General features: G+C 52.2%; 12 protein-coding genes across 12 annotated transcripts in view, besides 1 other annotated feature; 11 read left to right on the top strand and 1 right to left on the bottom strand.

Annotated features, from left to right (window-relative positions):
* Window positions 1-1,204: 1,204 nt before the first annotated feature.
* On the top strand, window positions 1,205-3,515 carry PODANS_6_10510 (uncharacterized protein; the record flags this gene model as incomplete). The annotated part of the gene is made up of 3 exons (XM_003437426.1): window positions 1,205-2,564; window positions 2,618-2,839; window positions 2,908-3,515. The coding sequence occupies 3 exons, from the start codon at window positions 1,205-1,207 to the stop codon at window positions 3,513-3,515; spliced, it is 2,190 nt and encodes a 729-aa protein (XP_003437474.1).
* A 1,205-nt stretch (window positions 3,516-4,720) lies between these two features.
* Window positions 4,721-6,367, top strand: PODANS_6_10500 (uncharacterized protein; the record flags this gene model as incomplete). The annotated part of the gene is made up of 3 exons (XM_003437425.1): window positions 4,721-4,814; window positions 4,873-5,476; window positions 5,530-6,367. 3 exons carry the CDS (start codon window positions 4,721-4,723, stop codon window positions 6,365-6,367), a joined length of 1,536 nt encoding a protein of 511 aa, XP_003437473.1.
* Window positions 6,368-6,521: 154 nt separating this feature from the next.
* Window positions 6,522-9,119, bottom strand: PODANS_6_10490 (uncharacterized protein; the record flags this gene model as incomplete). The annotated part of the gene is made up of 3 exons (XM_003437424.1): window positions 6,522-6,719; window positions 6,851-7,776; window positions 7,907-9,119. The coding sequence occupies 3 exons, from the start codon at window positions 9,117-9,119 to the stop codon at window positions 6,522-6,524; spliced, it is 2,337 nt and encodes a 778-aa protein (XP_003437472.1).
* A 647-nt stretch (window positions 9,120-9,766) lies between these two features.
* On the top strand, window positions 9,767-10,152 carry PODANS_6_10480 (uncharacterized protein; the record flags this gene model as incomplete). The annotated part of the gene is made up of 2 exons (XM_003437423.1): window positions 9,767-10,006; window positions 10,075-10,152. The coding sequence occupies 2 exons, from the start codon at window positions 9,767-9,769 to the stop codon at window positions 10,150-10,152; spliced, it is 318 nt and encodes a 105-aa protein (XP_003437471.1).
* Window positions 10,153-11,389: 1,237 nt separating this feature from the next.
* On the top strand, window positions 11,390-12,496 carry PODANS_6_10470 (uncharacterized protein; the record flags this gene model as incomplete). Its single annotated transcript, XM_003437422.1, has 1 exon — window positions 11,390-12,496. One exon carries the CDS (start codon window positions 11,390-11,392, stop codon window positions 12,494-12,496), a length of 1,107 nt encoding a protein of 368 aa, XP_003437470.1.
* A 923-nt stretch (window positions 12,497-13,419) lies between these two features.
* Window positions 13,420-15,126, top strand: PODANS_6_10460 (uncharacterized protein; the record flags this gene model as incomplete). The annotated part of the gene is made up of 2 exons (XM_003437421.1): window positions 13,420-14,198; window positions 14,328-15,126. 2 exons carry the CDS (start codon window positions 13,420-13,422, stop codon window positions 15,124-15,126), a joined length of 1,578 nt encoding a protein of 525 aa, XP_003437469.1.
* A 678-nt stretch (window positions 15,127-15,804) lies between these two features.
* On the top strand, window positions 15,805-18,046 carry PODANS_6_10450 (uncharacterized protein; the record flags this gene model as incomplete). The annotated part of the gene is made up of 2 exons (XM_003437420.1): window positions 15,805-17,591; window positions 17,644-18,046. 2 exons carry the CDS (start codon window positions 15,805-15,807, stop codon window positions 18,044-18,046), a joined length of 2,190 nt encoding a protein of 729 aa, XP_003437468.1.
* Window positions 18,047-18,125: 79 nt separating this feature from the next.
* Window positions 18,126-18,199, top strand: a tRNA (tRNA-Asn).
* A 632-nt stretch (window positions 18,200-18,831) lies between these two features.
* Window positions 18,832-19,864, top strand: PODANS_6_10445 (uncharacterized protein; the record flags this gene model as incomplete). The annotated part of the gene is made up of 3 exons (XM_003437419.1): window positions 18,832-19,025; window positions 19,090-19,381; window positions 19,442-19,864. The coding sequence occupies 3 exons, from the start codon at window positions 18,832-18,834 to the stop codon at window positions 19,862-19,864; spliced, it is 909 nt and encodes a 302-aa protein (XP_003437467.1).
* A 956-nt stretch (window positions 19,865-20,820) lies between these two features.
* PODANS_6_10440 (uncharacterized protein) lies at window positions 20,821-22,594 on the top strand (the record flags this gene model as incomplete). The annotated part of the gene is made up of 3 exons (XM_003437418.1): window positions 20,821-21,354; window positions 21,410-21,519; window positions 21,577-22,594. 3 exons carry the CDS (start codon window positions 20,821-20,823, stop codon window positions 22,592-22,594), a joined length of 1,662 nt encoding a protein of 553 aa, XP_003437466.1.
* A 1,077-nt stretch (window positions 22,595-23,671) lies between these two features.
* On the top strand, window positions 23,672-24,385 carry PODANS_6_10430 (uncharacterized protein; the record flags this gene model as incomplete). The annotated part of the gene is made up of 1 exon (XM_003437417.1): window positions 23,672-24,385. One exon carries the CDS (start codon window positions 23,672-23,674, stop codon window positions 24,383-24,385), a length of 714 nt encoding a protein of 237 aa, XP_003437465.1.
* A 595-nt stretch (window positions 24,386-24,980) lies between these two features.
* PODANS_6_10420 (uncharacterized protein) lies at window positions 24,981-26,507 on the top strand (the record flags this gene model as incomplete). Its single annotated transcript, XM_003437416.1, has 1 exon — window positions 24,981-26,507. One exon carries the CDS (start codon window positions 24,981-24,983, stop codon window positions 26,505-26,507), a length of 1,527 nt encoding a protein of 508 aa, XP_003437464.1.
* Window positions 26,508-27,723: 1,216 nt separating this feature from the next.
* The window catches only part of PODANS_6_10410 (uncharacterized protein), a gene marked incomplete at both ends in the record, with an annotated part of 1,518 nt that continues 1,310 nt past the window's right edge, over window positions 27,724-27,931 (top strand). Inside the window, one exon of the mRNA XM_003437415.1 lies at window positions 27,724-27,930. Coding sequence (XP_003437463.1) covers window positions 27,724-27,930 — 207 coding nt within the window. The remainder of the gene's footprint in view (window position 27,931) is intronic.

Here is a 27,931-nt window from a genome sequence, read left to right as displayed (position 1 = left end):
TTTGCAGTTACAACCCATTTATTCCATGATTCAGGTCAGGTCAGGTAGCTCTATTTCGCATAATATGTGACTCTCCACAATCCGCAAATTCCCAGCATCTCATACCCTATAATCATCTCCGCCTCCGCGATCACTACTCCTAGGCCGACTCGGTTGCGGTGCCGTTAGCAGGACTTCTGATTCTGCTTCCATATTTCTCCCGCCCCCCATCTGAACCTGCCTGTACCCATCATATGAGCTGTCGTCTCTTCCGGAAGTTTGCCATGTCCGTTCCCTTGCCAATCGATCGTATAAACTCTCGCCGCTGACTTCCCGTACCTCTGGCTCCTTTTCCTTGTTGCTTGGTTTTGATGAATAAATGGCGAGAATGACTGCGATGAAGAAGACGATGGCAAGGGGAATCCCGATTGCGGCTGCAAGTTCGACGGACCCACCTATCGCGTCGGCGGTCGCTGAAGCTCTGCCTCGAGAGAGCAGTGCGTGCATGTTGAGGACAGGAATAGATAATGTAGCTTGGAAATGGCGGAGCATATGTTTGATGTTCTTCCCTCTCGAAGCAGCCACTCAGTGCTTTTTATGTCTTTTCGTGAAGCGCCTTGGTTGCTATCACTGGATCGGTGGTAACCAATCAATGGCGACGCGGAGCCGAGTCTTGGAACCAACACCAGTCCAGCTGTGACAGCTCTTGTAGATCAGACTTATGCATGCAGAATCCTCCACCAAAGCTCAAGGCGCTTGGGGACTGTCAAAACAACAAAAAAATCTAGCACAATGCTGTGTCAGTCAGGGGTTCAGGGGTCAGGGGGGTTAGGGTTGATAGAACAGTCCCCTTTCGCGTCGGTGGTTTCCTGTCCTCATGATGATGCACTTGACATTGAACCAATTGTCCTCAAGCCAAAGTCCGAGCCAGGATGGCGGCTATTGGACATTTCTTCACTGTGCAGCAGGCTGTTGGGGGCAGTGCCGCCTGAACGAGACCAATCGACGCATCGACTCGCTGTCCGATGGAGTGCATATTGCATGTCCCCGCATGCGCAGCCCAGGCAACGCCAGGCAGGACGGTCTCACAGCCTGCCTCAGATGCCAACACTCTGAGCAACCGCGGGGTATATCAAGATGATCCATCTCATCCAACATCCAAGTTCCCCATCACTCATCCTTTCTCTTCTTTTGAAACCGACACAAAGCCACAGATACAACAACCATGCCGAGGGACAAGCCGCTCCAAGACGACGATGAGTCGTACTCCATCATCGAGCGTTTGGCTGATGCCATCCGCATCGAAGATGACCTCCACGCTGGCACCGAGGATCGCCAAAGGCTGGTTCAGGATCTCTACGAAGGCCCCAAAAAGTGCCAATGTTGCCTGAACTGGGTCCACGAGATGCCCCCTGACGTGGAAGTCGACCAAGACAACGAGGACTGCACCTATCCTCTCATTGTCCGCCGCCGTGTTCTAGCCACCATGAACGGCAACAAGAAGCGGATTGAACTCCACTCGATTGAGATCCGCCATCCCCAAGTCCGGGAGGTGCTATTCGACGTGTTTGAGGGATACGATAACCTCGTGAAAGAGGTCAAGTTCTTGATCTTCAAGGCACCGTTCCGCCCATTCTTCTGGCGCTGGGACAGGTTCAACGCCGCCATCGACAAGGAAGAGAGTGAGGTTGTCAAGACCATTCTGATCCAGCTGAGGTCCCTTGTCAGGGTCGACCTGGCCGAGGCGTTTGCAGTCAAGGACGAGCTCGTCAGCCACGGCATCATCACTTTCAAGCACCTGTGGACCATTTTCCCTCCAGGCGAGCTCGTGTACGAGACTCCGCGTATCACCAGGCAGTCAAACCTGGGTGACTTCTTCATCGTCACCGAGGTGGAAGCCCCTCACGATGACCCCGAGCGCTACCAACGCCATCCACGATACAACCTCTTCTGCACAGGCACTTCATGGAATGGGTCTAGCTTTGGCGCCACGAATGACAACATCAGTCTCTCTAGCTTCAAGGGCACAAGAAAGATTGCGGACATGAGAGTCGTTCCGGTAAAGTACCTCGAGGATGCGGCCGCAATCAAAGCCCGATGCCTCGAAAGGGGAAAGAGACATCACGAGCTCGCTGGCATCACCTACAAGGCATATCTCCCTGAGAAGGCAGAAGAGATGAGCGAGTCAGAGCGGAAACAGCACACCAATCGCATCATGTTGGATTCCCGGAACTGCCCCAGAAGAACCTTTACCAGACACCTGAGCGAGGTGAACAAGCCGCAGCTTTACACTGAGCTGATTACGCAAGCTCCGGTTGACGCTGCCCCGCCCGGTGGTCACCGTCCTCTTGAGGACAACCCGCTGAGGCCTCGATACCGGCAACCAATTCCAGTGCACGACTACGACGCACCGTACGACGAGCCGTACGCCAGACCTCCTCCACGACCTCTAGTTGTCGAGGACGATCCTATGGCGACAGGGACAGAAGATGGCGACAAGAACAAGAAGCAGGTCCTGGATGAGCTCGAGCTGTTGCTTTTGTCTTCTTACATGCATGGCTATTGCCTCAAGGAGAGAAAATGGGGTAAGCTTTTGTTGACTTTCTTATCAAGCCAACTTACTGACGACGGCAAACAGATGACTTTGAGGTGGATCGCATCATCGACGTCGAGAAGAACACCAAGCCCTTTGATAGCCTTGTGCTCCCGGACGGTTACAAAGATCTCATTCTGTCCTTTGTCGAGAATCAGCTCAAGGACGGAGAGGCCTTTGACGATGTCATCAACGGCAAGGGCGGTGGTCTTGTCATGTTGCTGGCCGGTGATCCAGGTGTGGGCAAAACAATGACGGCAGAGTCTGGTATGTACCGCAGTATATCTTGAGCGCTTGTGTTTGTAAATGATTGGAAGCTAACTTGTGTGCCTCAGTTGCTGAAAAGATTCATGCGCCGCTGGTCAAGATGGAGTTGTCGGACCTCCTGAAAGACGAACGGGATCGTATGCCCGAGAGGCGTCGGCACGATTCCCGGTCACGCTCACCCGTCAGCAGCCGCGATGACGATGAGCTGACCAAGACCTTCTCGCTTGCCGCCAAGTGGAAGGCCGTGCTCCTAATCGATGAGTGTGACATGTATCTTGAGAAGAGGAGTGACGACTCCCCGGAACGAAACCGGCTCGTGGCCCGCTTCCTCCGTGAGCTGGAGTACTACCCTTCTCTGCTGTTCCTCACCACCAACAGAGAACGTGTTCTGGACCCGGCCATCTACTCGCGCATCCACCTCACCATCAACTACCCTGCCCTGGACCTGTCATCACGTCTCGCCATCTGGAAGACGTTCCTGGGCATGGAGGAGGGAGAATTCGCCTCCACGGTCACGGATGAGGAGTTTGACACGCTAGCGTCGATCGAGACAAACGGCCGCAGGATCAAGAACATCACCAAGACTGCAAGGATGATGGCCAAGAGATATGATAGAGGTATCACCTTCGAGGATATCAGGAACGTGATGCGTATTACGGAAGGACTGCAGATTTGATGGAGCAATGAGTCAGAACAGGACGGGGGGATTCAGATTGAAGTCTTGCCTTTCGGGTTTTTCACGGCACCTAGCAATGTCCTAAACAGGCAGCTTTTTCCTGCTCGAATGTCATTATCAAACCAAATGCTAAACATAGACTGATAACCCAGCTAATGGTGTTCCTTCAGGTGATATGCGCAAGATGTAAGCCTTCTTCATTGCTGCCAGCTGACCTGTTCTGAACACCCTCATCATGGGTTGCTTGTAAGCAGTCAGCCATACACCGTGGGTAGAAGGAAGCCATAGGATGCTTTTGCCCTTGCTCATTACTACGCAACCGACGCACAAGCCCCCTATTGGTCCTCAAGATGGCTACAAACATGGGACGATGATACGTAAAACACAGGGAAGGAAGGTGTGCCCCCCACGTGCCAACGTCTAAACCCAGGAACCGATAACCCGGGTTAGTCATATCAGGCATCTCTTGCTCGTATAGAACTTCATAGACTCACCATCTAGAAAGCTCGGGCCGAACGCCCCTAGACTCAACCCCTGAGCATAAGCATTCGCCAAGGGTCAGCATTAGCCCAGTTTGGGCTTGGTGGGGTGGGACTATTTGCTTGTGCGTGCCCTCACCGATGAAAGAGCTAGGGACTGCCCGCCCGGGGCAAAGACCCTGGGCTGGAACTTAAGGCCCGCAGGAGCTGATTTGTGGCGCGGTTGCAGGGCTGATGACCGAGTGGCCCCCCCCCGGCCCCGGGGACATGTCTGTCCGAGTTTTCGGACTTGGATCAAATTCAGGGGCCCTGGACGCGTCTGATCCACGGGGACCTTTTGTGTTTTCCTGGTTGTGGGCAATGCATGGTGAACACCAACGTACCAGAAGAACTGTGGCGAGGTGGTCAAATTTGGTTGACATGTTAAAGCGTCAGGGGTTGGCACCCATGTCCCGACCAATCGCATGTTATACGCAGCCTGGAAGGATGGCATAATCTCATGTCCACCTAGGCGAAGTAATCGCGTCTGGTCGTTCCACACAAAGTGCTTGGTATGGGTCGACTAACTTGGGTACCTAGTCTATGAAAGATGTAGATGGGCATATAAGTTATCAAGATTCCCACAACTGATCTGCATTACCTATCTCCCCATCTGGCTTCTCAACCTTCAAAGTTCAGACTCAACCGCCCATAGTCTTCAAGGTCACTCGAGTTCACAGAGTCACAATGTCTGTCTCAAGGTTGAAGGCGTGGCTCGGGGCCGGTCTGTTGGCGACAGCGCAACTCACCTCAGGTTACGCTCTTGACCTGGGTTCAAAGGGTAAGTCTCCCTAGGTTGTCAATGACCTAGATAATGCTCAAACACTGATAATTTGCAGAATCCGTCGAAGCTGTCACATCCACTCTTTCTTCTCTGGCCTCCAACGCCCCCAGACTTGCCCTGAAGCTCACACCAGAGGGCTTGAAGAAGCAGCTGGAGGACCCCGAGTTCATCGCCAGCTTGGTTTCAGGGGTTGAGAGTCTGATTGATGGCCTCAACACTGGCCGCCACAGACGTCGGCTCACACCCAACGTCGCGCCCCTTGTTCCTCAGGAGCATCGTCCCAGCGCGGCTCTTCGGAAGCGTCTCGACGTGGATGGTGTCCAGATCCCAAGCTTCGAGGAGTGGTTCCAGATCGACATTGACGATCTTGGACTGAGCGCTGTCTCCACCGCCAGCTCCAAATCCGGCAAGGAGGCGCCCCCTGCACTCTCCAAGCTGACGCTGGAACTTATTCACCGACTGAACAAGCTTGACACTGTTGCCAGTGTCCACGCTTTGCAGCAAGGTCCACCTCCTGCTGTTAATCCTAATGATGACCCTCGCAGCGGAAATCAGGGGTATTTGAACGCTGCCCCTCAGGGTATCAATGCCCGTTACGCTTGGACAATCACTGGTGGTGACGGTGCCAGAGTTGGTATCGTTGACATGGAGCAGGGATGGTATGTTGCTTCAGCCCCTCTGTGATAGACCACTTGACTGACTCTCTGAATAGGAACCTCAACCACGAAGACCTTCGTGCTGCCAACATCACCCTCATTTCTGGCCGCAACAGGGACTATCCCGACCACGGCACTGCCGTCCTGGGCCAGATGCTCATGGCAGACAACCAAATCGGTGGTGTCGGCATCGTCCCCGCCGCCAAGGGCCGAGTGATCTCTCAGTCTCGCCCCGATGGCTCGTACAATACAGCTGCGACCATCTTGGACGCCTGCAACAACATGGCCAGTGGTGATATCCTCCTGCTTGAAGCTCAAGAGTTCGACCCCGTGGGCGGCCAATACTACTGGCCCGTGTCGGTGGCTGACGCGAATCACGAGGCCATCCTCGTCTGTACCGGCAGGGGAATCATCGTTGTCGAAGCGGCGTGCAACGGTGGGAATGACTTGGATGCCTACCGCAACCTGTCCAACAAGCGCATCTTCAACCGCGCATTCCCCAGCGAATACCGCGAGTCCGGTGCTATCATGGTCGGAGCGTCCAGCGCGTCAGTTCCCCATTTCCGGCTGGGCTACTCCAACCACGGCAGCCGTGTTGATGTCTACGGCTGGGGCGAGAACATCGATACCACTTTTACCAACGCCGATGGCACTGCCAACAACCTGTACACCACCGGCTTCAGCGGCACATCCGGGGCTAGTCCGATTATTGTTGGTGCTGCTGCCGCCGTTCAGGGTATTGCCCAGGCGAGACTTGGTCGCAAGCTGAGCCCTGCGAGAGTCAGGACTATTCTGACCACCTCTGGCACCGCCAGCCGCACTCCCTCTTCTGATCGCATTGGTGTTCTGCCTAATCTCAAGGCCATTATTGACGGTGGGCATATCAGAGTGTAGACGAGGTACGGAGTGACTGGATGGATAGTGGATAGAGGCGTTTCTTGGGATTTTCGACGAGATCTTGGGTAGATTATAAGTTGGAAAGAATGATTATTATCAGATAAATGTTATTATCCATTGATCCTTTGCACTTGCTGATTTGCCGTCCCCATCACCTCGACGCTGGTCCGCAGCTGTACTCCCACTTCTCACACTCCTGCTCCATCTTGCAGAGCTTGCCGTAGACCTGCTGAATCTCGTACCTGTCCAGCTTCCCTGGGTCGCACTGCTTGACGACCAGTAGTCCATCTTGTATCATATCCAAGAAGTCATGCAAAAACCCGGTGCATGCTGGGTCGGCGTGTAGTCTCTTGATGAACTAGAAATGGTATTGGGAACTGATCTTGGAATGGGGAATGTGAGAGGAGATGGGAAAATGTGTCAATGTGTCAATGTGTCAACGTGTTAATGTGGGAATATGGTAAAGGGGACAAGACATACCTCGGTGACAGCCGGCTTGACTATTCCCTTGAGACCCCCTCTTTTCTGTCCTTCTATGCTGTGGTCCTCCTCGATCATGAAGAAGGCATCGCTGGTGATCTCAGGTGGAATGAGACCACCACCGTACAAGATGTCCAGTTTTGTTCTGTGCTTCAGACTTTCAGCGCTAAAGGGCCCTGCTCTAAGCTGTGTGAATTCGTCGAGGAGCTTTTTCCCTCCCATGAGCCAAGTGACAAACTCTAGGTACAAACATCCAAGCGTCCACATATCGTACTGACGGCCTTTTGGATCTTGGTTGGAAGGAAGATCGCACTCGGGTGCTCGATAGTTGTAGGTCATTCCGACATGAGAGAGTGGCTTTCGGGATATGGTGCGATGAGAAGATGTGGAAGCCAGGCCAAAGTCTGTGAGCTTGAGGGTGCCTCGACTCTTCCATGTGGAACAATGATCCTGAGTTGGGCCATCTTGAGCATTGTCTAAAAAGACCAGCACATTCTGTGGCTTGATGTCCCCATGATGGCCAAATGGTTCCCGTGGACCTGGCTTCAGGGTGTTGCCCAGCTTTGAGTTGGTGCTTGAATACTCGTGAATTTTCAACACACCGCTTGCAATTCCTTTGCACTGATGTGCCACCCATTTCACAGTGCCGTGGTCCATTTTCGGTCTGGCCTCGAACTTTTCCCAGTAAGAAAGTAGGTCGGATTTGGCGCAGGGGAAGATCAGGAAGAAACTGTTTCGCTGTTCATAGGTGGCTAGTAAGGATATGAGATGTGGGTGTGCAAAGTTGCTGAACTTCTTCAGCATGTCAACTTCTCTTTTGAAGTGATCTTTATTTTGGGAATGGAGACGCTTGATGGCGAAGGTGCAGATGCATGATGGTTCTCGAGGACACTGCAGTGTTTTATTAGGACCCGCTTTAACCCACTCTTATCTGCATACATTTGATCCGGGATTATGTACCGACCTTGAAACTCTTGTGAAAGCTATGATGATCAGGGTGAAGGATGGCCCTGAACACCCGACCTCCACCACCTAACAGCTCTTCCTGCTGACTACCGACAAAGGGATCGTTGGATATGGCTTGCTTGTTCGGGTCCGTCAGAAAAGGCATGATGATCCCGTCCTGTAGAACGTAGTGCTCGACTTCCTTGTACAGCTCGCTTTTGGCGAAAAAAGGGGCCAGAGTGACGAATTGCCACGATGCGAAATTCCGAATCTGTAGAGGTGACCAGCTCCCTCGGAAACACTTGAGCTGTTTGTCCCGCTCCCTCGAACAACGTAAATCGCATTCGCCAGGTCTCTTTGGGTTGCTGACTCTGACCAAGGGCAAATCCGAGTCGTTTATGTTTTCTTTGAGGAACTTGGTGATAGAAGGAGACTTCTCCACAAGGACCAGGATCGCAAAGACTTTACGAAACGTTATGGTCTTTGTTTTGGGCTTGTCGCCCTCTATATAATTCTCGGTTGTCTCGGCACAAATCTTGCGCGCGTATCTCCGGATGGTTTTCTCATCATGGGTCTCTCGGAGGGGACCTGATAGTTCCTTGTAGACAGATTCTTCGGTGATGAGCAGAGGTAACAGATCAATAGGTATGAACCCTTTTTCTTTCTCTTCGTCATCAAGCGGGTGGAGAGACTGAAAAAGTTGTGTTTGGAGCGACTTCCTGTCTTTGGCATGGTTGCGACTTTTTCGCCGCTGGAGAAACCGAGATTTCCTATCTGGATCGCGCATGTATTGGCCGTTACCGAGATCCGTGATCTCGCTCGGTTCGACTTCATGGGCCGGTTTGTGGTGTAGATCTACTATTGGTACGCCACCGTCCCCCCGGAATGGTGCACGAGCTGTGTAGTTGACTCTGGGTGATTTCCGGCCGTTTGAAGGTGTCCGCTCTTCCACCTTCCACAACTCAGAGTCTGACTCGTCGATGATACCCTTTCGATCCAGCTCACTGGTGACTAGTGTATCGAGTCCACCTCCAAGTTCAACAGGACGCCTAGATCTATCCTGGAGGTGTTCTTCCTCTGATGATACGAGACTGCTGCCTGAGCTGGACTCGGTGTCAGAGTATTCTGTTGCAAGATCGCTCTGGTCTCTGGAACCATCGTTTGCAGACGTATGCGGCGACTGTCTGGTGTGGTACCCCGAGGAAGCGAGACTAGAAGCTTGATGAATGCTTGGAGAAGGAGTCTTGGCAGAGGGTGATGCAGCTTCAGATTCCATGTTCGAGTTGTCGACCTTCATGTTGAATACCGGTGTCTGAGGTTTCATGGTGGGCAGTCGTAGTCGCCTGTCACGGTAATTGTTGGAATGCACTTGATATCGAGGGAATATCAAGACATTTCCTGTCCATTTTGACGCTCAATTCCATTGTTGTCTAAGGTAGGTAAGGACCAACCCACGACAGAGCCTCGTGAAAACCATTCCCCTGAAATTTGCTAGGCATTTTGAGTCGCTCATTGGTATGCAGCCGAGACCAATCATGTGCGTTGAATGGGTTGAACTGGGGTGAAAACTCGACACCAGACAGCCGGGGCTGAAACTCCAGTCGGGTGGGATGGGAAATGTACGTACATGTTATGCCTCGCCCTCCTTACACAGCATGTGGTACGCGCCCAGGTGGCATTGGGGGCCTCATGCAAGCAGGTAGGGCGCCTATGGAAATGCGCCTCACTCCCTCTTTGCCCGGGCAGACAGGCCACACCGTGTGAGTTGTGGTCGGTGGGTGTGCCGTGCGCGACGCTTGAACAAGTTCGGTGAGCAACACCACTAGGTCTGACAGTATTCATGTTGCCAGGTCATGGGCGACGACGACTTAGGCCCAAATCTGGCGAATGGCACGTCCACCGAAAGTGAGGCACAAATGTTGTTTGCAATGATATAAGACTTGTCTGCCCATTTCTTCCAGTCGATCGTGGATGAGGACGGCCTGGATCTCTTCAAGATGCCGACAACTTGAATCACCCATAGAACGGCCTGCATTCGAGTTCGCTGTTATCTACTTCCACCACTCACAAGATTGGGAACTGTCCACGGAAATGATGGAGGACACACTTCAGCTCGAATCCACACAAAACCTTCCAGCGAGGGCCATAGACCCTCTCAAGCTGATAGGCCTGTTACGTTCCCAGTTTGGACTTGGTCGCTATGAGATATCGGTGGGCAGGCTCTCAAATCCATCCAAAAAAGGAAGATAAAAGGCATGTCAGAGCTGACACCTTGGTAGATGATCAGAAGCTCCTACAACATCCGCATCCCCAGACAGCTTTCTCTGGACGAAATCGCACAGTGCAGAGGGGTCTAAATTCGGGCAACGGTCATGACGGGCACCCAAGTGGCAATGATGTAGGACGAGGCTGTCATGTTCACGCCCTGTTTTGCGAAGGATAGTGATACGTGCCGCATGCGCAGTGCCATTGTGATGACAAGCCCGTGTCGCCCTGGAAATATTGGGGTATCTTATCAATGGTGGCGCATCATCCAGTCCAGTCAGGGTGGTGTGCCTGATGAGGGGGTCGAAGCCAAGAAATGGCATGAGGATGGACCAGGCTGCGGGAAGCTAGTACAAGTTCAGTGCCCCCTAACTAACGCCAGTCAAAGTCGTAAAAGTGTCTTAGAGTACCTACCCGCGTTATTATTTTCTCATTTTCCATTGAGCTGACACATTGTCATTTACCGCACAAGATCATTTCCATCTCAAACAGTCTCATCATGCAAGATGCCGCTCCAAGAGGAACCAAAGTTCATCTCCAAAGAAGACCGAAAGGCATCTTTTCTGGCCAAGAAGAGTAAAAAGTCCTCTCTTGGCTCAGACATTCTGGGCAACCTACAGAAGAGTGTTTTCGATGAACACATTCGAGAATTCCTACCCAATACTTGCATCGAGACTCTTCTCACCCCAGCTGCTGTTCGTCGGGAACTGCACCTGTCCGATGACCCGGAGTTGGAAGAAGATGTTGTCAACTTTGTGATGAAAAGTGCCCCCAAACTTTTTATCACGTCACTGCTGGCCGGACTTACCGACAAAGACGAGGAGCTAGCAACAGCCATGATACAATTTGAGACAAAATCTGTGAACGACAACTCCCTACCTCTTCCTGACAGCGCATTCGTTGACGAAGCTGGTGAATTTCTGGAACCATGGACTGAGGTGTCCAGGCGCAGTTTTCGTCGAAACCAATGGACGGTTCTCGTACCAATCATCTCAGAGAGCAACCCCGAGCTGGATCTTGATCCGGATTGTATTCTTCCCATTACTGAAAAGTCAAGAGCGGGCGAATCAGGTGCTTTCGGCGAAGTTTTCCAGGTCAAGATCCACGAAGAGCACCATCTGAATCCCATCATGAAGGTTTGTTTGCTTTACCTCAGAACAGGTCTCTCGCATGTATTAGGTGCTGATATTCACGCTCACATAGTATGATGGCAAACGAGCCGATGTTGCCATCAAGGTCATCAGGCCGGTTTATCGCGACACCACGGATGAAAACGAACTGGATCAACTTCGAGATGAATGGGTACGCGAAGTCAAGGCTCACATTGAGATGCGCAACCTCAAACATCAGAATATCATCGAGTTTATCGCCGCCATCAAGCGTGGCAGTGACCGATATCTGCTTTTTCGCTGGGCAGAGGAGGGAAGCCTAAGAAAGTTTTGGGAAATGCCTGAACACAAGCGTCCAGTCGTGACAAGAGAGCTTGTCCGAGCCGTCATCATGCAGATCCAAGGAATGGCGGATGCGCTCGACAAGCTGCACAATTACCGCTACGGAGGAGGCTCATACCGGCATGGAGACTTGAAACCCGAAAACATCCTGTGTGTGGTCGGCCAACCACCTCGAGACGGCCAGTTCGGCTTTCCTATTCTCAAGATTTCCGACATGGGACTTGCAAAACATCACAACATTGCTACCCAACTGCGACACAACACATCAACTCAATACACGACAACCCGCTACGAACCTCCCGAGGTGGCCTTGAAGTCCGAGCTTGGCCGTTCCCGACGATACGACATGTGGTCATTCGGATGCGTGATTTTGGAGATGATGATCTGGCTGCTGTATGGCACCGATCATCTGGAAAGGTTCAACAGCCAGATCATCGACGAGGGAAGGCATAGAAGCCACTGGTTCAAGGTCGACAAAGATAAAGACGAGGCATTCGTGCATCCCCATGTCCAGGCGACAATCAGAGCCCTGTATTACGATCCAGAATGCAAGGCAGAGACTGCACTGAAGGAGCTTCTCACCATCGTCAAGACCAAACTTCTCGTCGTGGAACTGGACCCTCCAGCCACACCCGTCAGCAGTTCAGCCCCCCCAAGGTCCACCAACGGCTCTCGCGCATACTCTCAAGAACTCATGGAGCGTCTAGATGATATTGTGGCTCGAGGCAAAACCGACGAGTCATACTGGTTCACGGGCGCCAGCCGCGAGCATATCAAAGACTTGAAGGTCGACAGAGCACCAGAGTCTTCCTTCCTTTCGCCAAACTCAGCGGTAGGAGGAAACCGGCCCCTCCGACCTAGGCCCCCTTTGAGGCCCCTTGGAGAGAATGGCGGTGGTATAATTCCTGATGCCGGATTCGAGGATCAGCCAAGCTTGATGGTCCCTGTAATTACAGTTGTTGAAGCAAAAACAAGACGAGTATGATTACCGGTCTAACGAGGCTTTGGTTTATGCTAAGATATCTCAGGATGTATGACTCCCCACAGACCCACCTAGGACAGGACAATACTTTGAAGGGCACAGCTAATCGAATGCCCGCGGCGCGGATATAGGAGGTAAGCACCAGTAAATTCCGCTGAAATGAGTTAAAAGACAGAGATTCTGACAGTTGTGTTTTAGTACGTAAGTGTTAATGCTATTCCCTGAGCGGTTAATACATTGTAGACTCGCATGGCTGACAGGTAGCCTTGTAGCGTGTAAGTGCATTCTACGATTCTTAATTGTGGTAGAGATTATTCCGGCACTGACACTTGATAAGCAGAACGTAAGGAATCTTCCCATCTTTGGAATGTTGAAGGCTAACCATCTTAGGCCGTAAGTGACTTCTGAGATTGAAATCCCTGCGGCGATGAGTTAACCAGAGAAAAAAAGTCAAAGGTAGGTAAACATCCTCTTTCAGCTGGTATCACCTGATATTCTTGTCATCCTGATGTCTAACATCATCTAAAGCTTGACAGAACCGAGTATCCCGTCGACAACAAGTTCGCCCGGCAGCTTGTTTCAGCGCTGAGCGTTCCAGACATCTACCCAGTGAAGCTCGCGCAAGCTCGCCTCTGTGGAACCTGCGCCGCGTACGATCTCTGCGTGCCTCAATTTCACATTACAGACACTCTGGCAGAGCTCGATGTCAAGCGTGCCCTGTGTGATTTCTGCAAGTTGAGGTACGAGGCATGCCACCATATCAACCGGGGCCTGGTACAGACAGTCCGCTTCGACCGCGAGCAGTCAATGCTCAAGCTTAACGAGAATCCCATTCCGGTCTTGTCAATCTGCCGAAGCCCTGGTCAGTGCTCGCCAATTCTATTCCCCGGTCAACCTGTATTACGTACTAACGAGGAAAAGATTTCATGGCGCCAAACTCCAATCACATTCAGATTGGGTTTCCCAGCCTTCCAGCGCCTGCTTCGACGACCCACTTTGCCTTTCTGACAGAATGGCTCAACGACTGTGACGAGAACCACCGAGGATGCGATCCGGTAAAGAAATACCCACCTCCCACCAGACTTATTGATCTTGGCAGCCCTGACGCTCCCGTCGTGCGTCTCATCCAAACAACAACCACGGAGACCGTCAAATACATTGCTCTCTCGCATCCATGGGGCCAAGGTCATTCGTTTTGTACTTTTCCTCACAACCTTGCTCAACACAAAGCAGCTATTCCTGTGCGGAGCCCCAACTTCCCTGACACCTTCCGTGACGCAATAGCCGCCACTCGTGCTCTAGGTGTTCGGTATTTGTGGATAGACTCCATATGTATCATCCAAGGGCCCCACGGCGACTTTGAGAAGGAAGCCAAGAGAATGGAAGATGTCTTCAGCGCAGCCTACTGTGTCATTGCCGCAAGTAGCGCACGAGGGCAAAGGGATGGGTTTCTCAGAACCAGAAAGGAAAGGCAATTCCTTCAACTACGTGGCGAGTCCAGTAGTTCCAACCAGAAGGGCAGTCTGTACGTCTGCCGGTTTATTGACAACTTTGCGGAGCACGTGCTGAATGGGCCCTTGAGCAAGAGGGGTTGGGTCCTGCAAGAACGCGCCTTGGCCCGAAGGACAATCTACTTTACCGACTGGCAAACCTACTGGGAGTGCGGCTGCGGAGTGAGATGCGAAACCCTGACCAAGATTGACAAGTATGTCTGGTGTTTTTACCCCTGAACCCGTGAACCTTTCTTGCGCCCCACTTCGCCTGTTGTTTACACCGCTCCTGCCTCAAACTCTACTTGAATTTTGTCCTCGGTCATACTGACAAAAAAACACAGTAAACTCGTCTCCTTTCTCGGCGACCCGTCCTTCCCATCGAAACTATCAAGCTCCCTCTCCGACAAAGGTTTCGACCGAGGTGAGCGCATCCGCTTCTACGAGGACCTGTACCGACAATATTCCCGCCTCAACTTCACCCGCCTCACCGATCGCCCCGTTGCCATAGCCGGACTTGAGCAGCGAATGATCAACAACTTGAAGGCCAAAGGCGGGTATGGAATTTTCCATGACGGCGGCAGCTTGTTGTCTCGATCACTGCTCTGGAGACGTGGCGCCGAGGCATCGACATTGAACAGGGTGGACTTTTCGAAAGCCAAGCAAAAGGAAGGGAAGAGCTTGCCTAGCTGGAGTTGGATGGCGTATGACGGTGCGATTGACTACCTGGACTTACCGCTTGGAGGTGTCGACTGGAGGAATGATGCGGTGCTTGACCCGTTTTCTTCTCCCGGCTCGGGTCGCAATGATCCCTCAAATGAGACAGCCGTGTTGAAAGCGATGGCACGACCATTTGTTTTTGAGCCTGTTGGCGAGCCGGGAGAGAGTGTTGATGTTATTCTGGACGCTGGGAATGCACAAGGAGTTACGGGATGGGAAGGGTGGAAAGCGGTGGTTGTGGGGACCAGACGGATAGCAAAGGGGGAGATTGTGCCTGTGGAACACAGAACGCATTACTTGCTTATTATCACGGCTCTTACTGAGGGCGATGGCCATGAGACGATCTATCAGCGAATTGGAGTGGGCTATATGCCGGGCGGGTTTCTGGGTGAAGAGGGGGTTCAAAGAGTGACCGTCGGATGAGGTGAGAATGTAGCAAGACGTGTTTGGGAAAAGGTCTTTTATCCTAACGAGCCTATTTCATATCTCTGCCCTTTTCTTGTGGCAACGCTTCAAGTAGGATGCGTTTTGACGTCTTCCTCATCCACAGCCTGAGGTGATACTGTATGCTCTTCTATGTGCTACTCACTTTGGTGGGATAAGGGTCACGCAAACCAGGCTGCAGGTTCACAGGGACTCGAGTTTCAAGTAAAGCATTGGCGCCATGTTGTGCGATCTCACCGAAATAGAATCATGCAGTGCTACACCACATCTATGAACCTATTGGACCAAATCCAACGATGATTGACGATCGACATCGTACCCTGACTCACCCACTGCATCAACACGGAAGGCTCCGTACTCGGGTCTAGGCAAGTCACCAACAATATCCTTGCCAGTTGATGGTCTGACGCCCATTGGACAAGACTAAACGGGCAGCTTCCACTGCATTTTCATGGCCAGGACTGGTATATTCTAGCTTAAGATGCCAGGCGCCCATGCTGGATATATTTATTCCTGTGACTGAAAGGGCGTCGTACACTTTGCCCTCTTTCTGACGGACCATTTCACAGCATCTTTGGTTGTATATTACCAAAACATTCTTGTTTCCCTTGACTCAAGACTCAGCCTCTTACATGGGTTGATGACAGCCGAAAGGCAATGGATCATTTAAACGCCAACCACATCTACCATCATGGACACGGCTATGGGCCTGTGGCAGATCCATACACCGGAGTTCCTCCAGGACATTATGATGCTGCCCCGTCGACAAGGGACTTTGACAGCACGACTCAATGGGTCAACACTCTGGAAGGTCCAAGCGCTGCGAGCAGCAAACGAGGGCAAGAAGGGCGACAACCTGCCTTCACCCACGACTCCAATCGGGAACTGAAGGGTGTACGGGTCTCGAGTCACCGGTCTGAAGCCGCGAGTGGTATCTTGACCAAACCACTCTGGAGGATATGGATGCTGGAGATGCTATGCGTTCTTCTCAGCCTACTTGCCTTTATCACCATAGTCGTCACACTCTTCAAGTTCGACCGCCAGCAACTACCAGACTGGCCACTGAAAATCTCACTCAACACCTTTCTTGCTTTCTTCACCACCCTTTCCAAAGCAGCCTTCATGGTTCCAGTATCAATAGCAATTAGCCAAGCTCAGTGGTCCTGGTTCCTGGACGAAAGACCGCTGCACGACTTTCATGTCATCGACCAAGCAAGCAGGGGACCGTGGGGCTCTATCGTTTTGCTCACTCGAATCCGTACGAAGCATATCGTCGTTATTGGGGCTTTCATTACCATCATAAGTGTGGTGACATCTCCGATAACACAGTTGGCCATCAGCTACCCAGTTCGGGAGGTTGTGGCAGCCGAGCTTGCAGAAGTTCCAGCGGTTCGCACCGTCATGTCGCCCAGAGATGAAGTCACGTTTGCGACGCGCACTGCAATGCTGGAAGCCATTACTCCCGACGGAAAGCAAAGCCGCAGAGTACGCATGGCACCTACTGGAGCGACCTGTCCGACTGGCAATTGCACCTTTGATGTGTTCCACTCCTTGGGCGTCTGTGTGGAGATGGTCGACATTTCCTCAGCGATAGTCGTGCAAAGCTGGCCGGGTCCGGAGCCTGGAGAGGAGGCTGTTGTCAAGAACAACGGATCTGTGGTTATGATGGGCGATCCCTTTTACCCCAGACGCACCATATGGAACGCCTCTCTCCCCGGCACGCACGTCGATCTGGTTCACCAAAGTCGAATGGCTGCTGTGTCCGATATGCTCGTGGGCAACCAGACCGTTGGGTTTGCAGACAATCCCACTTTGATGGCGACACGGATAGCGTCGTTTGTGGAGCTCTACACTGTCCCTATCCCGCAAGACGACGAGAACATGCGGCAGCTGACAGATATGTCCAACGGCTCCAACATTGCCAGTGCAACACACCAGTTTCGACACGAAGCCCTCGAGTTTCTGTTTCACCTATGCGTCCAAACCTACAACACCACTGTCCGAAATGGTATACACGACAACCAGCTTATTGCTACCACTTCACAGCCAACACCGGAGGACTCTGACTTCTTCCTCAACATGAACTGCAGCTCCAAAGTGGGCGTGCCCACTGGATGCCGTCATAGCCCGTCGTCCAAGTGGAATATCACGCTGCATCTCGAGAGCCCACCCAACTCTTCGATTCCGTCGGGGAGCTTCAGTGCCAACTACCGTGCCATGGAGTTCATCGCGGGCGAGATGAAGACATACATGATGGGATCTGGGCGGGAAACATACTACGAGCCGTGGGACTCGCCCAGCCGTGGGGTTGTAACAAGAAGTGACTTTATCAAAACCATCATGCAAATGGTCTTGTACACCGAGACGACCATCATCAACACGACGGCGCGAATAGATACCATGACATATCTCTTCAAGAATATCGCCACGAGTATCTCTTACCGGTATGTTTCTCTTCACATGACCGGGCATGTTGTTTGACTGACACTCCCTCAGACTTAGAACGACCGATCAAGAACTCCAGCTGTCCAGCGATGCTTTCAACGTCACAGGGCAGGCGTGGAAGCAGGAATCCTATGTTCACATCACCTGGCCGTGGCTGACCTTTTTGGCGGTTGAGCTACTCGTCGCGTCCATCTTCTTGGTTGCCACCATTATTGGACAAGTCAGAATGCGCAAGGCAGCCAGACACGAGGCAGGATCTGACTATAGTGAGATGTTTTTTGACTACAAAGACGCTGCCATCGCCCCTCTCCTCGCTCTTGGTCAACAGTGTCGAAGTGAGGCTGGCGGCGGACTCGGGCCCAGGGAGGTGATGGAGAAGGCTGCAAAGAGTCTTCGGGTGAAGATCGACGGGAATGAAGTGGTTGTTTCTAGGAGTGAAGTCCGGGGGGGTTGACATTATAGGGTGAAAAGGGCAGCTGAAGGTGCCAAGACGGTTTGGCACATAGGTGCTAGTTCGAGGCCCGCAGAACAGATCCTCTGTGGCGCAATTGGCTAGCGCGTCTGACTGTTAATCAGGAGGTTGGAAGTTCGAGCCTTCCCGGAGGAGTTTATTTTTCTCTCTTTTTCCTTGAAACATACCTTTTTGGTGATGTTACATCTCGAGTCTTTTTTCACATGCGCAGCACTCACAGAAAGTTGCCTGATGAAAGCGTTGAAGTGAACAAGTCTGTGTAGGGCTAGTCTTAAGCGGAAGACATTTCAGTGTGGAGGATCCAATTGAGCGATTCCCAATGCGCAGTATGATACCTGTTGTAGTCGAATCAAGACTTGTGAGCTCTCTGGCTGGTGATAAGTCTGCAGCCGATAGAGTTTGTTCACGGATTCATCACGACAGCCAGTCTTCCGTGTGCTTCTCGCAACTGCCCTGTGGTGCACCGTCAGCCGCATCAAGAACAGGGGGAAAGGCTGCTCTGGTTCATCCCAAGATGTGACAGGGAGCAACTTTTAAGCAGTTAAATAGGTAGGAGCAGCTGTTTACACCCATGTATTCACTCGCATTCTGGAACATCTCACGGCCCCACCAGACACTCACCGGATTGTTCCCACACAGACGGACCAAAGTGAATATCATAGCAGACCAGGATAAAAGCTTTCTCTGTTGGCTTTTCAGTCGGCCTCTCATCTTCCTCTCGACCACACGACACATCGCAGACTTGCCATCTCAAGAGACAAGCAACCATGCCAACCATCAACACTCATTCCGTCCAGATCGCACTGGAGGGCATCCTCTGTGGTGAGCGCAAGAACTGGGACCACAATATGGCCGTGTTGCCCAGATGGATTCACAAGCTGGGCTCGGTTTACTACACGGCTTTGCTTGAGGACAAGCAGGTCAGGAAGTATGGATGGTTGTCAGGCCGTCAGGGTGAGCGGTAAGTATTTTCCTGATTCTGTATCGTCCACCACTCATCATCTTTTACTGAATCGCTGCCGTAGGCTCAGTCCTTCTGAGATGCCAAAGCCCGTCCGCGAAATTCTTAACCTTGCCTCTACCGGGCTCCGCAACCTCCGGGGGATTACAGCCAATCTCAAGGAAATCATCGAGCGATCGGAAATCACGTCCAACTTTATCGAGCGGGCTACCATTGAGTACAGAGAGGGACCCGTTGGTGGATTCGAAAGGCCTCTTGGGGCTGCTGGGAGACAGATGGAGAGGTGTGTGGTGCTTTCTGAGGAAATGGCGACGACGTACAACAGCTTTGGTGCTTGTCTTGAGCGTACGATGAAGGTTTGCGAACCGTTGACGTCCCAACCTTGGCACCCATTTCACTAACCCGTTTGTTCCCAGTCATCCATGACCGATGAGCTCTACCTGATGGACGAGGAGAAAAGGGAGTGGATTAAAGATGCCGCCCTACTCAGCAAGATGATCACCGTGGTCTACTACAACGTCCTGACAGCTGCTGCCGAGCTCAAGAAAGTCTCGGAACTGCTCCACCCTGGACTCAGACTCAAGGGCGAACCTCTCGTGGAGCTGTACACTGAAGTCTTGAGCGCCCGGACCCGGTTGAAGGTCGCTCGGGAGCTGGCCAAGCTATTCACCACGACGGTCGACTCCCTGGGCCCTCTGATCGCCAAGCTGGATTCGATCGTCCAAGATGGAGACAAGTCTTGGCGCACCCAAATGCAGGGAGACCTTCGCCGGTTCACTGAGGTGTTTGAGGAGCGAAAGGACTACGCCGAGGACGCCGCCAAACAGGTATGTGAATAAGGCATTGACTGGAGGGAAGATGTCGGTTGCTGACCCGTTTCATTCGTAGCGCAACGCCAAGATCTGGCGCAACATCCGCAAGTTTGTGCGGGATTCGCATGTTTCGGTCGAACCCTTTTAAATGGATTTGATATTTGATAGAGACGCGTTCATTGATGGGATGATATTATTTCCGGCAAGTGTTTTTTGAGCCGAGCGAGTGACGTCATATCCAGGTGCCGGGCCGTGGACAGGGAGTCGGGTGGCCGGAATCGGTAAAACTGCCCCGGCATTTCTGTTAGGTGTCTCCTTCGAATCTTGCCATGTTGGTTGCGTGATTCCAATTCTTGGCCCTTCCCTGTGGTCGACAAAGCGTGAAAGCGTAGTCCAAAGCCTTCAAAGCCAACAGGTAAAAAGTGGATGCTCCGCGGGATCAAGCCGCTGAACGACCCCCACTCTCCCCCTTGGCAGGCCAATCAGACCCACTCACGACGACGTCGACCTGGACGCCAGTGCAATTGCGCAATCTGTGCCAGGAATAATGCCACAACCACCCGTCACTATCACGACCACCGCAAACAAACTACGACAAGCTGTTAGTGGTCGCTTAATGCTTCCTGATGCACCTTCGCACCTCCAACCCACGCGACGTCCCCGCACCACGTCTATGGACAATAGACAATCCGAATGCAGTACGACGCAGCGAGAGTGCCATGTCGACACGACGACTAGTGGAGTCTGGGCAACGACACCATCCATGATCCTGGGACAGACTTGCATGGCAGCATGCAGGGTCTGTCTTGAGCTCAAAGTTTAAACATCGTTGCTTTCCCCAGTTTCTCGCGTCTCACTGGTGTCTCTTGTGTCTCTCCACGATCTGCTGTCAAGGAGTGACCCGGATCAACACCTCGACCTTCCCAATCTGGGTCTACATTCCGACATCACCTTCACCACGACGTACCGAGCACCTCTCGAATATGGGCTTCCCATCCTTCTCCGCCTTGCGCGGAAAGCGTGGTGAAGATGTATCAGTCTCGAAAAAGGGGTCTGAGGATGGCGTGGCTGTTGAGAACAATGCCGGTATATCCGGCTCCGAGTCGGACGACTTTGCCGCCATTGACCCAAATTCGGGCGTGAAGCGCGGCCTCAAGACCCGTCACCTTTCCATGATGGCTCTCGCCGGCATCATTGGACCCGGTCTTCTCATTGGATCGGGCCGAGCTCTGGCAAATGGTGGCCCGGCTGCTCTGTTAATTGGCTTTGGCGTGATTGGTATCATTGCCTTTTCCATCATGCAGAGTCTGGGTGAACTCACCACGCTGTACCCGACCGGCGGTGCTTTTACCGGGCTGTCAGACAGATTCGTTGACAAGGCGTTTGGTGTGGCTGTTGGGTGGAATTACTTTATCATTTGGTTCTGTGTCTTGGCGAACGAGTACAACGTCATCTCGAGCATCATGGTTGACTGGACGGATGCCATTCCCATTTGGGGGTGGTTCTTGATCTTTTGGGTGAGTCCTCCATAGCGTGGGATATATGGGCTTTATGCTGATACTTTGCCCACAGTTCTCCTTCACCGCCTTCCAGATGTTGGGTGTCGAAACCTTTGGCGAGGCCGAGTTCTGGCTGGCGCTTTTCAAGCTTGTTGGCTTGATCGCCTTCTTCTTCTTCAGCCTGATGTAAGAATCTAGTATTACTCGAGGGTCGGTTACATTTGTGCTAACAATTGCCAGCTACGCATCTGGTGGTGTGATTGGCGCCGAAGCTATTGGATTCAGCTACTGGCGTGACCCCGGTGCCTTTACGGATGGCTTCCGCGGTGTTGCCTCGGTCTTTGTTTTCTGCAGCACCTTTTACGCCGGAGTCGAATCCGTTGCCGTCGCCGCTACCGAGACTAAGAATCCCCGTCGCGCCGTGCCATTGGCCATTCGACAGGTATTTATTCGCATTGTGGTGGTGTACATGGGCAGTGCCTTTTTCTTCGGGCTCGTCTGCCCCGCCAACAGTCCCGACCTGACATCGGCTACACAACGTGCGTTGCGCAGTCCCATGACAATCGCCATCGCGAACGCCGGGTGGGAGGGCGGCAAGCATCTGATCAATGCTTTTATCCTTGTCACTTGCCTTAGCGCCGTCAACTCTTCCATCTTCATTGGCAGTCGCACCATTCTGTTCATGGCTCAGACTCAAAAGGCTCCCAAGTTCTTGGGATGGACCAACAAGAGAGGTGTCCCCGTCCCTGCCATCATCTTCACCAACCTGTTTGGTGCATTGAGCATGATGAATGTCAGCACGGGTGCCCAGGATGCCTACTCCTACATTGTCAACCTCAGCGGTGTCTCTACCTTTTTGGTATGGGCCGCCATCAGCTGGACTCATATCCGCTTCAGAAAGGCTTGGGCAGCTCAGGGACACTCCGACTCCGAGCTGCCTTTCAAGTCAATGCTCTACCCCTACAATGCCTGGTTTGGTCTCGGCACCAACATCTTCCTTGCGCTCATCCAGGGCTGGGCCACCTTTGCGCCTTTTGACGCCGTCGACTTTGTCGACGCCTACATTCTACTGCCTCTCTTCGGCGTCATTTATGTCGTCTACAAGTTCTGGAACAAGACAAAAACTGTCAACATTCACACAGTCGACCTTCAGGAGGGCAGGAGAAAGGATTTGGATGATGGAAGACGACCTCTCGCCGATGGTGAGGAGATTGACTCGACTTTGCCCTGGTATAAGAAGCTGTGGAAGAGTCTCTGATGCATGGGTTTGTTGTATGTGGAATGCGAAACGTGTTACGAGTGTGTGGATGGACCTGTCGACGGGAAGTGATTTGGAGATACCCCTTGTTGTTAATGCGTTTAGTTGGGCAAGCAATTGCATGGATTTAATTTATTGTTGTTCTACCCAAGAAATCTCCAATTTGGAACTAGACAAATGGATGTATGACATACTTTACCATATACGATAAGGTATACGATTTCCCATTGCACCTTGAGGTTGAGCACGATCCCGAATAGAAAACGGACCCTGTCAACATTAGCAGTCAGGTAGCTAGGGAAGGGAGCTGCTCGTTGAGTTCATGTGAGTCATATAACCGATTCAATTTATTCCATGTTGTTTCTCTCCTCTCTTCTCCTTCATACCTTTGAGTTCCAAACATGATGGAAATGCCGGGGATCGACTGAGCCCCTGAACCCTTGAGCCCACGGCGCCCCCGATCAGTCCGGCCTACAATCTGCTAAACCTTACTGCATCAAGATAGTATGTGGTACAGGAAGGATCATAGAATCTTTAGCGCATCATTTTGAAGTGTCGTGTCGTATTGATAGAAGGATGGCGCACCCAACGTCAGCGCCAGGTTCAGGTTGTGCAACGTAGTAAATGCGACGCTGTTAACGGTCGCTAGGGGCGGTGAGAGCACTAACTGCTTCACTGTTGGACACCAGCCACAGTCCCATCAATCTGTTTTGGCCCCCATTTTCCTCGTGTCCGTTCACATCTCAGGTTGTTGGCTCGACTCCGCCACCTCGGCTGCCGGCTAATTGGTAGGATGATGACACAAGTTCAGCGCCGGTACGAACATGAGAATGATCAAGCAGTAATATGATGATAGTGAGAATGTAAATTTAGTCGCGTCGTTCAAAGGAAGCGCCGTGGCTCGGCCGAAATCTAGGTAGCCAACTGGTCTTCGAACGCCGTATAAGAAGACTGGACGAGACGTTCACCATGCCGTCAAATGCCCAGGCCCATCATTCAGCAACTTTTGAGCTTCTCATTCATCTACTCTCATACAAGTCTAATTTTTAATACAGTTAATTCACATAATCGCCCAGCATGTTCACCACCGCGCTCTTCTCCGCCCTCATGGCTGGCCTGACAGTTGCCTCGCCCCTCTCACTCACACAACGCCAGTTTCAAGGAAACTATCCCCCTCGCACGACCGCCAATGGCTTCAAGCTCGTGGCCAATATATCCACACCCTCCGACATCTTCGACCCACCCGTCCATAACTGGTTCCTCTCCGGCGTCCACGTCGGCGCCGGTCTCAACGCAGCCATCCTGGTGCCCAACGTCGACGCAGCAGCCACCCTCTTCGTCAACGGCACCGGCCGTGATGTCTCAGCCCAAGCTACCTCGATTGGTCTTCCTCCCATCAAATACCAAGGCGGTGCCACCCCCATGGGTCTGCGATTCCCCATGGGCCCCATCGAGCACGCTACCAACCTCGGTCTCAACTTTGGCCCTGGCAACATCGGCGCAGGAGTGGTGGGGGGTTTGAGAAGTCCTTGGGCACAGGCTTTCACTCCCTACCCTTACTTTATCGTCTGCAACGAGACAGAGCCCGCCTATGGTCGTCCCCAGCACGCGGTCAAAGTTGCCCCGAGTGTGGAGTCTATTCCCGAGAACTGCGTCGCCGTTACATTCTTGGCGCAGTGTGCTACGCTACCCGAGGATGTGTTTGAGGGGGTTGACGAGTTGAATATCCACCAGCTTGACGCTCCCTGCTATGAGGATGTTGGCGCGATTGACTGGAGCCAGTATGACTAGGACGGTGGGTTGGCTGGACTATATACCTAGTAGGACTAGCGGGGAGAGAGTGCTGTGGAGTGAGTAGAGATAAGGGATGTGGAAGCGCAAAGGAATGGCCCACATGGAAGCTTGAAGATAGAAGTATCAAGATACCGGAATAATAACAAGTCGTTTTTATATCTTTGCCTCCTCGATATTGCTCACATTGCCTCGAGATCGGATAATCTGGGCTCTTTCAGCCGGTCAGACTGCCAGCAAAAGAAGTTCTTATCGACCATGGTGCACAATCCGGCAATAACGGCGACCAGGTATTGGCCACTCTGCAAACGGAGTTCATGTTACCACAAGGTCCCTGCAGATGGAGAACCACAATGCTAATTGCTGCTAATTTCTGACTTGCAGAGTCTTCACATGGTCCGGTAGCATTCTTCATATAGCCATGTGTCCGGCGATATTATTTTGCCATTCAGTTAGAGTGGAATGTCGATGCGACCCAGTCCTTTACCTACCTATATTTGAAGGTCCAACTCACGGCTCCCTTGTTGCTCCTCGCTGTCAGGCTTTCTCGTCAAACTCCAACGCATCGGCAACCCTGCGATAACCCCCGGTCAGGATGCGTACAGCAACTATTCTAACTGCAGGCGCCATCTCGGCAGCATCTGCTGGCCGCATCAACCGTGCTGATTTCCGCCGCGAGGACATCATCTACAAAGATGTGGCGATCATTGGAGGAGGTGCGTCAGGGGCTCACGCAGCCGTTCGGTTGCGACAGGATTACAACAAAAGCGTGGTAGTCGTTGAAAGAGAGCCAATTCTGGGCGGCCATGTCGATACCTATGTCGACAAAACAACCGGCAGAACCCACGATTACGGTCTCGCCCTCTACTTTCCCTACCTAGACTCGTTTGACTTCTTCAGCCGCCCGGAAATAAACGTCACGCTCTCGCCATGGTTCCCCGCCGGAGGCAACGAGGTTCGATACATCGACTTCACCTCTGGGCAAGAGCTTACCAGCACCTTTCAGCCACCTGATGAGTCTGCTGGCCCGATTGCCGTCAAGAAATTCCACGACCTGATGACAGCAAATGGCTGGGACAACATGACCCAACCGGGCTACTGGGGCTTTCCAGCTGGCAAAGACATCCCAGCCGACCTTTTGCTCCCAATCGGCCAGTTTGCCAAGAAGCACGGGATTGAAGCCATGCTCTCAACCATGTATCCGTCCACCGGTGGCGGCGTGGGGTCCAGGGGCAACTTTGAGGACATTTTGACCTTGAGCATTATCAAGGCTTTCCCGACAGCATGGTCCAAGGTCTTCTTCGGCGAAGTGGCCATGTTCAGCATCGATGGCGGCAACCAGTTCCTGTACGATAAGATCAGTACTCTTCTCGGAAAAGATGTCTTGTACAATTCTCAGGTTGTCAATTCGAAGAGGAGCAATTCTGGAATTGAACTGGTCGTTGACTCAGCTCGGCTCGACGATGACGAAGAGCAACCCGGCAAGAGTCGGAAGGGGAAAGGAAAAGGAAAGGCGACCAAGAAGCTCATCATTGCCAAGAAGCTCCTCCTCGCCATTCCACCAACCAGAGAAAACCTCGCCCCGTTCGACCTGACCCCAGCAGAGAAAGCCCACTTCTCCAAACCAAAATACGGTCGAAGCCATACCGCCATTGCGAAACACTCCAAGCTCCCCGCTGGCGTTCAGCTCCGCAATCTTCCTTTGTCAGCGACCGCCAACCCCCTCTCCCCTTTCCTCCAAACCCCCTTCGTCCTGAGTTTCACCAGCCTTGCCACCGACTCACCACTCTTCAGTCTTGGATCCAGCGGTACAAACTACACCGCGTTCCCTCCATCTGAAGCGAAAAAGGTCGCACGGAAAGCGATTCAAACGATGGTCGACGCCGGGACTTTGCCAGACCTTGAGGGCGAAGAGGTCGAGTTTGTTGCGTGGTCTGATCATGGCCCTGGCGGCTTCGGAGTCAGCGCTCAGGAACTGAGAGAGGGGTGGATGGAGGACATGTACGCCCTTCAAGGGAAGAGGTCGACTTGGTTCACCGGGAATGGGATTGCTGCTGATTTTACGACCATGCTGTGGAAGTTTAACGATCAGATGCTGGATAGAATTGTAGAGGGGCTGTAAGATGGTCTTTGTTGACAAACCGTCACAAACCGTGAAGGCTGTTGGCACATACACAAACAACATCTCTCGGTCCCGTATACAGAAACGCCATTGAGCCTATATTATTAACTTGTATCCGGCCAATCATATCGTCTGACTTGGCGGCGGGTGAATGAAAGGCTTGCCAGATTGACAGAGACGGACTGTGGCGGCGTGGGCACTGACCACCCACTTTGCTCCTGTTTGTCCATTGCAGCTTGGGCCACTGGCCTTTTCGTTCCTTTCCATGCCATCACGATATCATATATTCATCATTTTGCCCTTCGTTGCGTGCCGTAGGTTTTGGGCCCTCCTTTCTTCCGCGCGCCTTGCAGGCTATTTTCATCGATTTTCATCAACTTTTCGCGACTTGCCGAAAGGGTCATCGTGTATAAGCGCGGGTGCAATTCTGATGCTAGGAGAGCTCGAAACAAAACTTTGATACCAACACCAAGGTCAAATAGTATAACATCTTTTGACATAAGCACACTGAACGAGGCGATGGACTGGATAGGCCTCGAAAGATGGTTGATAGGGGTTGAAATATGATTCATGGGCATTGAAAAAGAGTTTGTATGCCTGTTTTTGTCGGGAATGGGTCAGCTGAGAACAGAGGTTGAAGGTGGGTCCGGAGATTATCTAATCATCCAACGACATCTCATCCCATCTACCACAACCGCCCCCCAAGCAACCTCTTTTTTCCATCGCAGCCCATCTCAAAATGATACATGGTCTCTCAAAATCATCATTATAACGATAAAAAAGGCTTCAATTACACCCCAACAGGGTTTTCTCATTTTAATTCATCAGTGTTTGCCCGCGCTCCTCTGGAGCCCTGACTTGCACCAAGTCTGGACTGAGCATTGACCAGCCCACTAACAGATATGTGTGCGACCATTGTCAATGATAAGTCCAACTCCTCCCCTAATCAGCAAACCACAAAACTTCGAACATGAAAAGACTCTCACTCCATCAATAAGTGCTCACCATTCACAATATAGAAAATGCACACCATATTCTATACGATATATGGTGAAGTCTGCTTCCACCATCTGCCCCCAAACATCACACCAACAGTCACTATCACGCAGAAAGCATCCCAGAAAGACGCAAATGGGTCGCTGATGCGCATCAATTCTCGGCGGGCGACAGGTCGGATTTTTGTTGATGAGATAGAGTGAGAAGTGGGGAGGGGCTGATGTTGGGGAGAAGGCGGGAGGGGGGACGGGGGGATATGGGTGGATGGGAGGGAGTGGGTGCCAGCCGGGGGTGCCCCCGCTTTAAGCTGATGGACCACCCACTGCGTGTTCCACCCTTCCAACCCCTACTGATATATTGCTGCTCTATAACAAATCAGAGGACCCGTGGGACGTACGATTTCGCACTCTTATTTCATTGGTCGATTT

Source organism: Podospora anserina, chromosome 6 (genome assembly GCF_000226545.1).
Source record: "Podospora anserina S mat+ genomic DNA chromosome 6, supercontig 4".
Lineage (NCBI taxonomy): Eukaryota > Fungi > Ascomycota > Sordariomycetes > Sordariales > Podosporaceae > Podospora > Podospora anserina.
The sequence above is the reverse complement of the archived record's forward strand: the minus strand, read 5'-3'. Positions and strand labels throughout refer to the sequence as shown.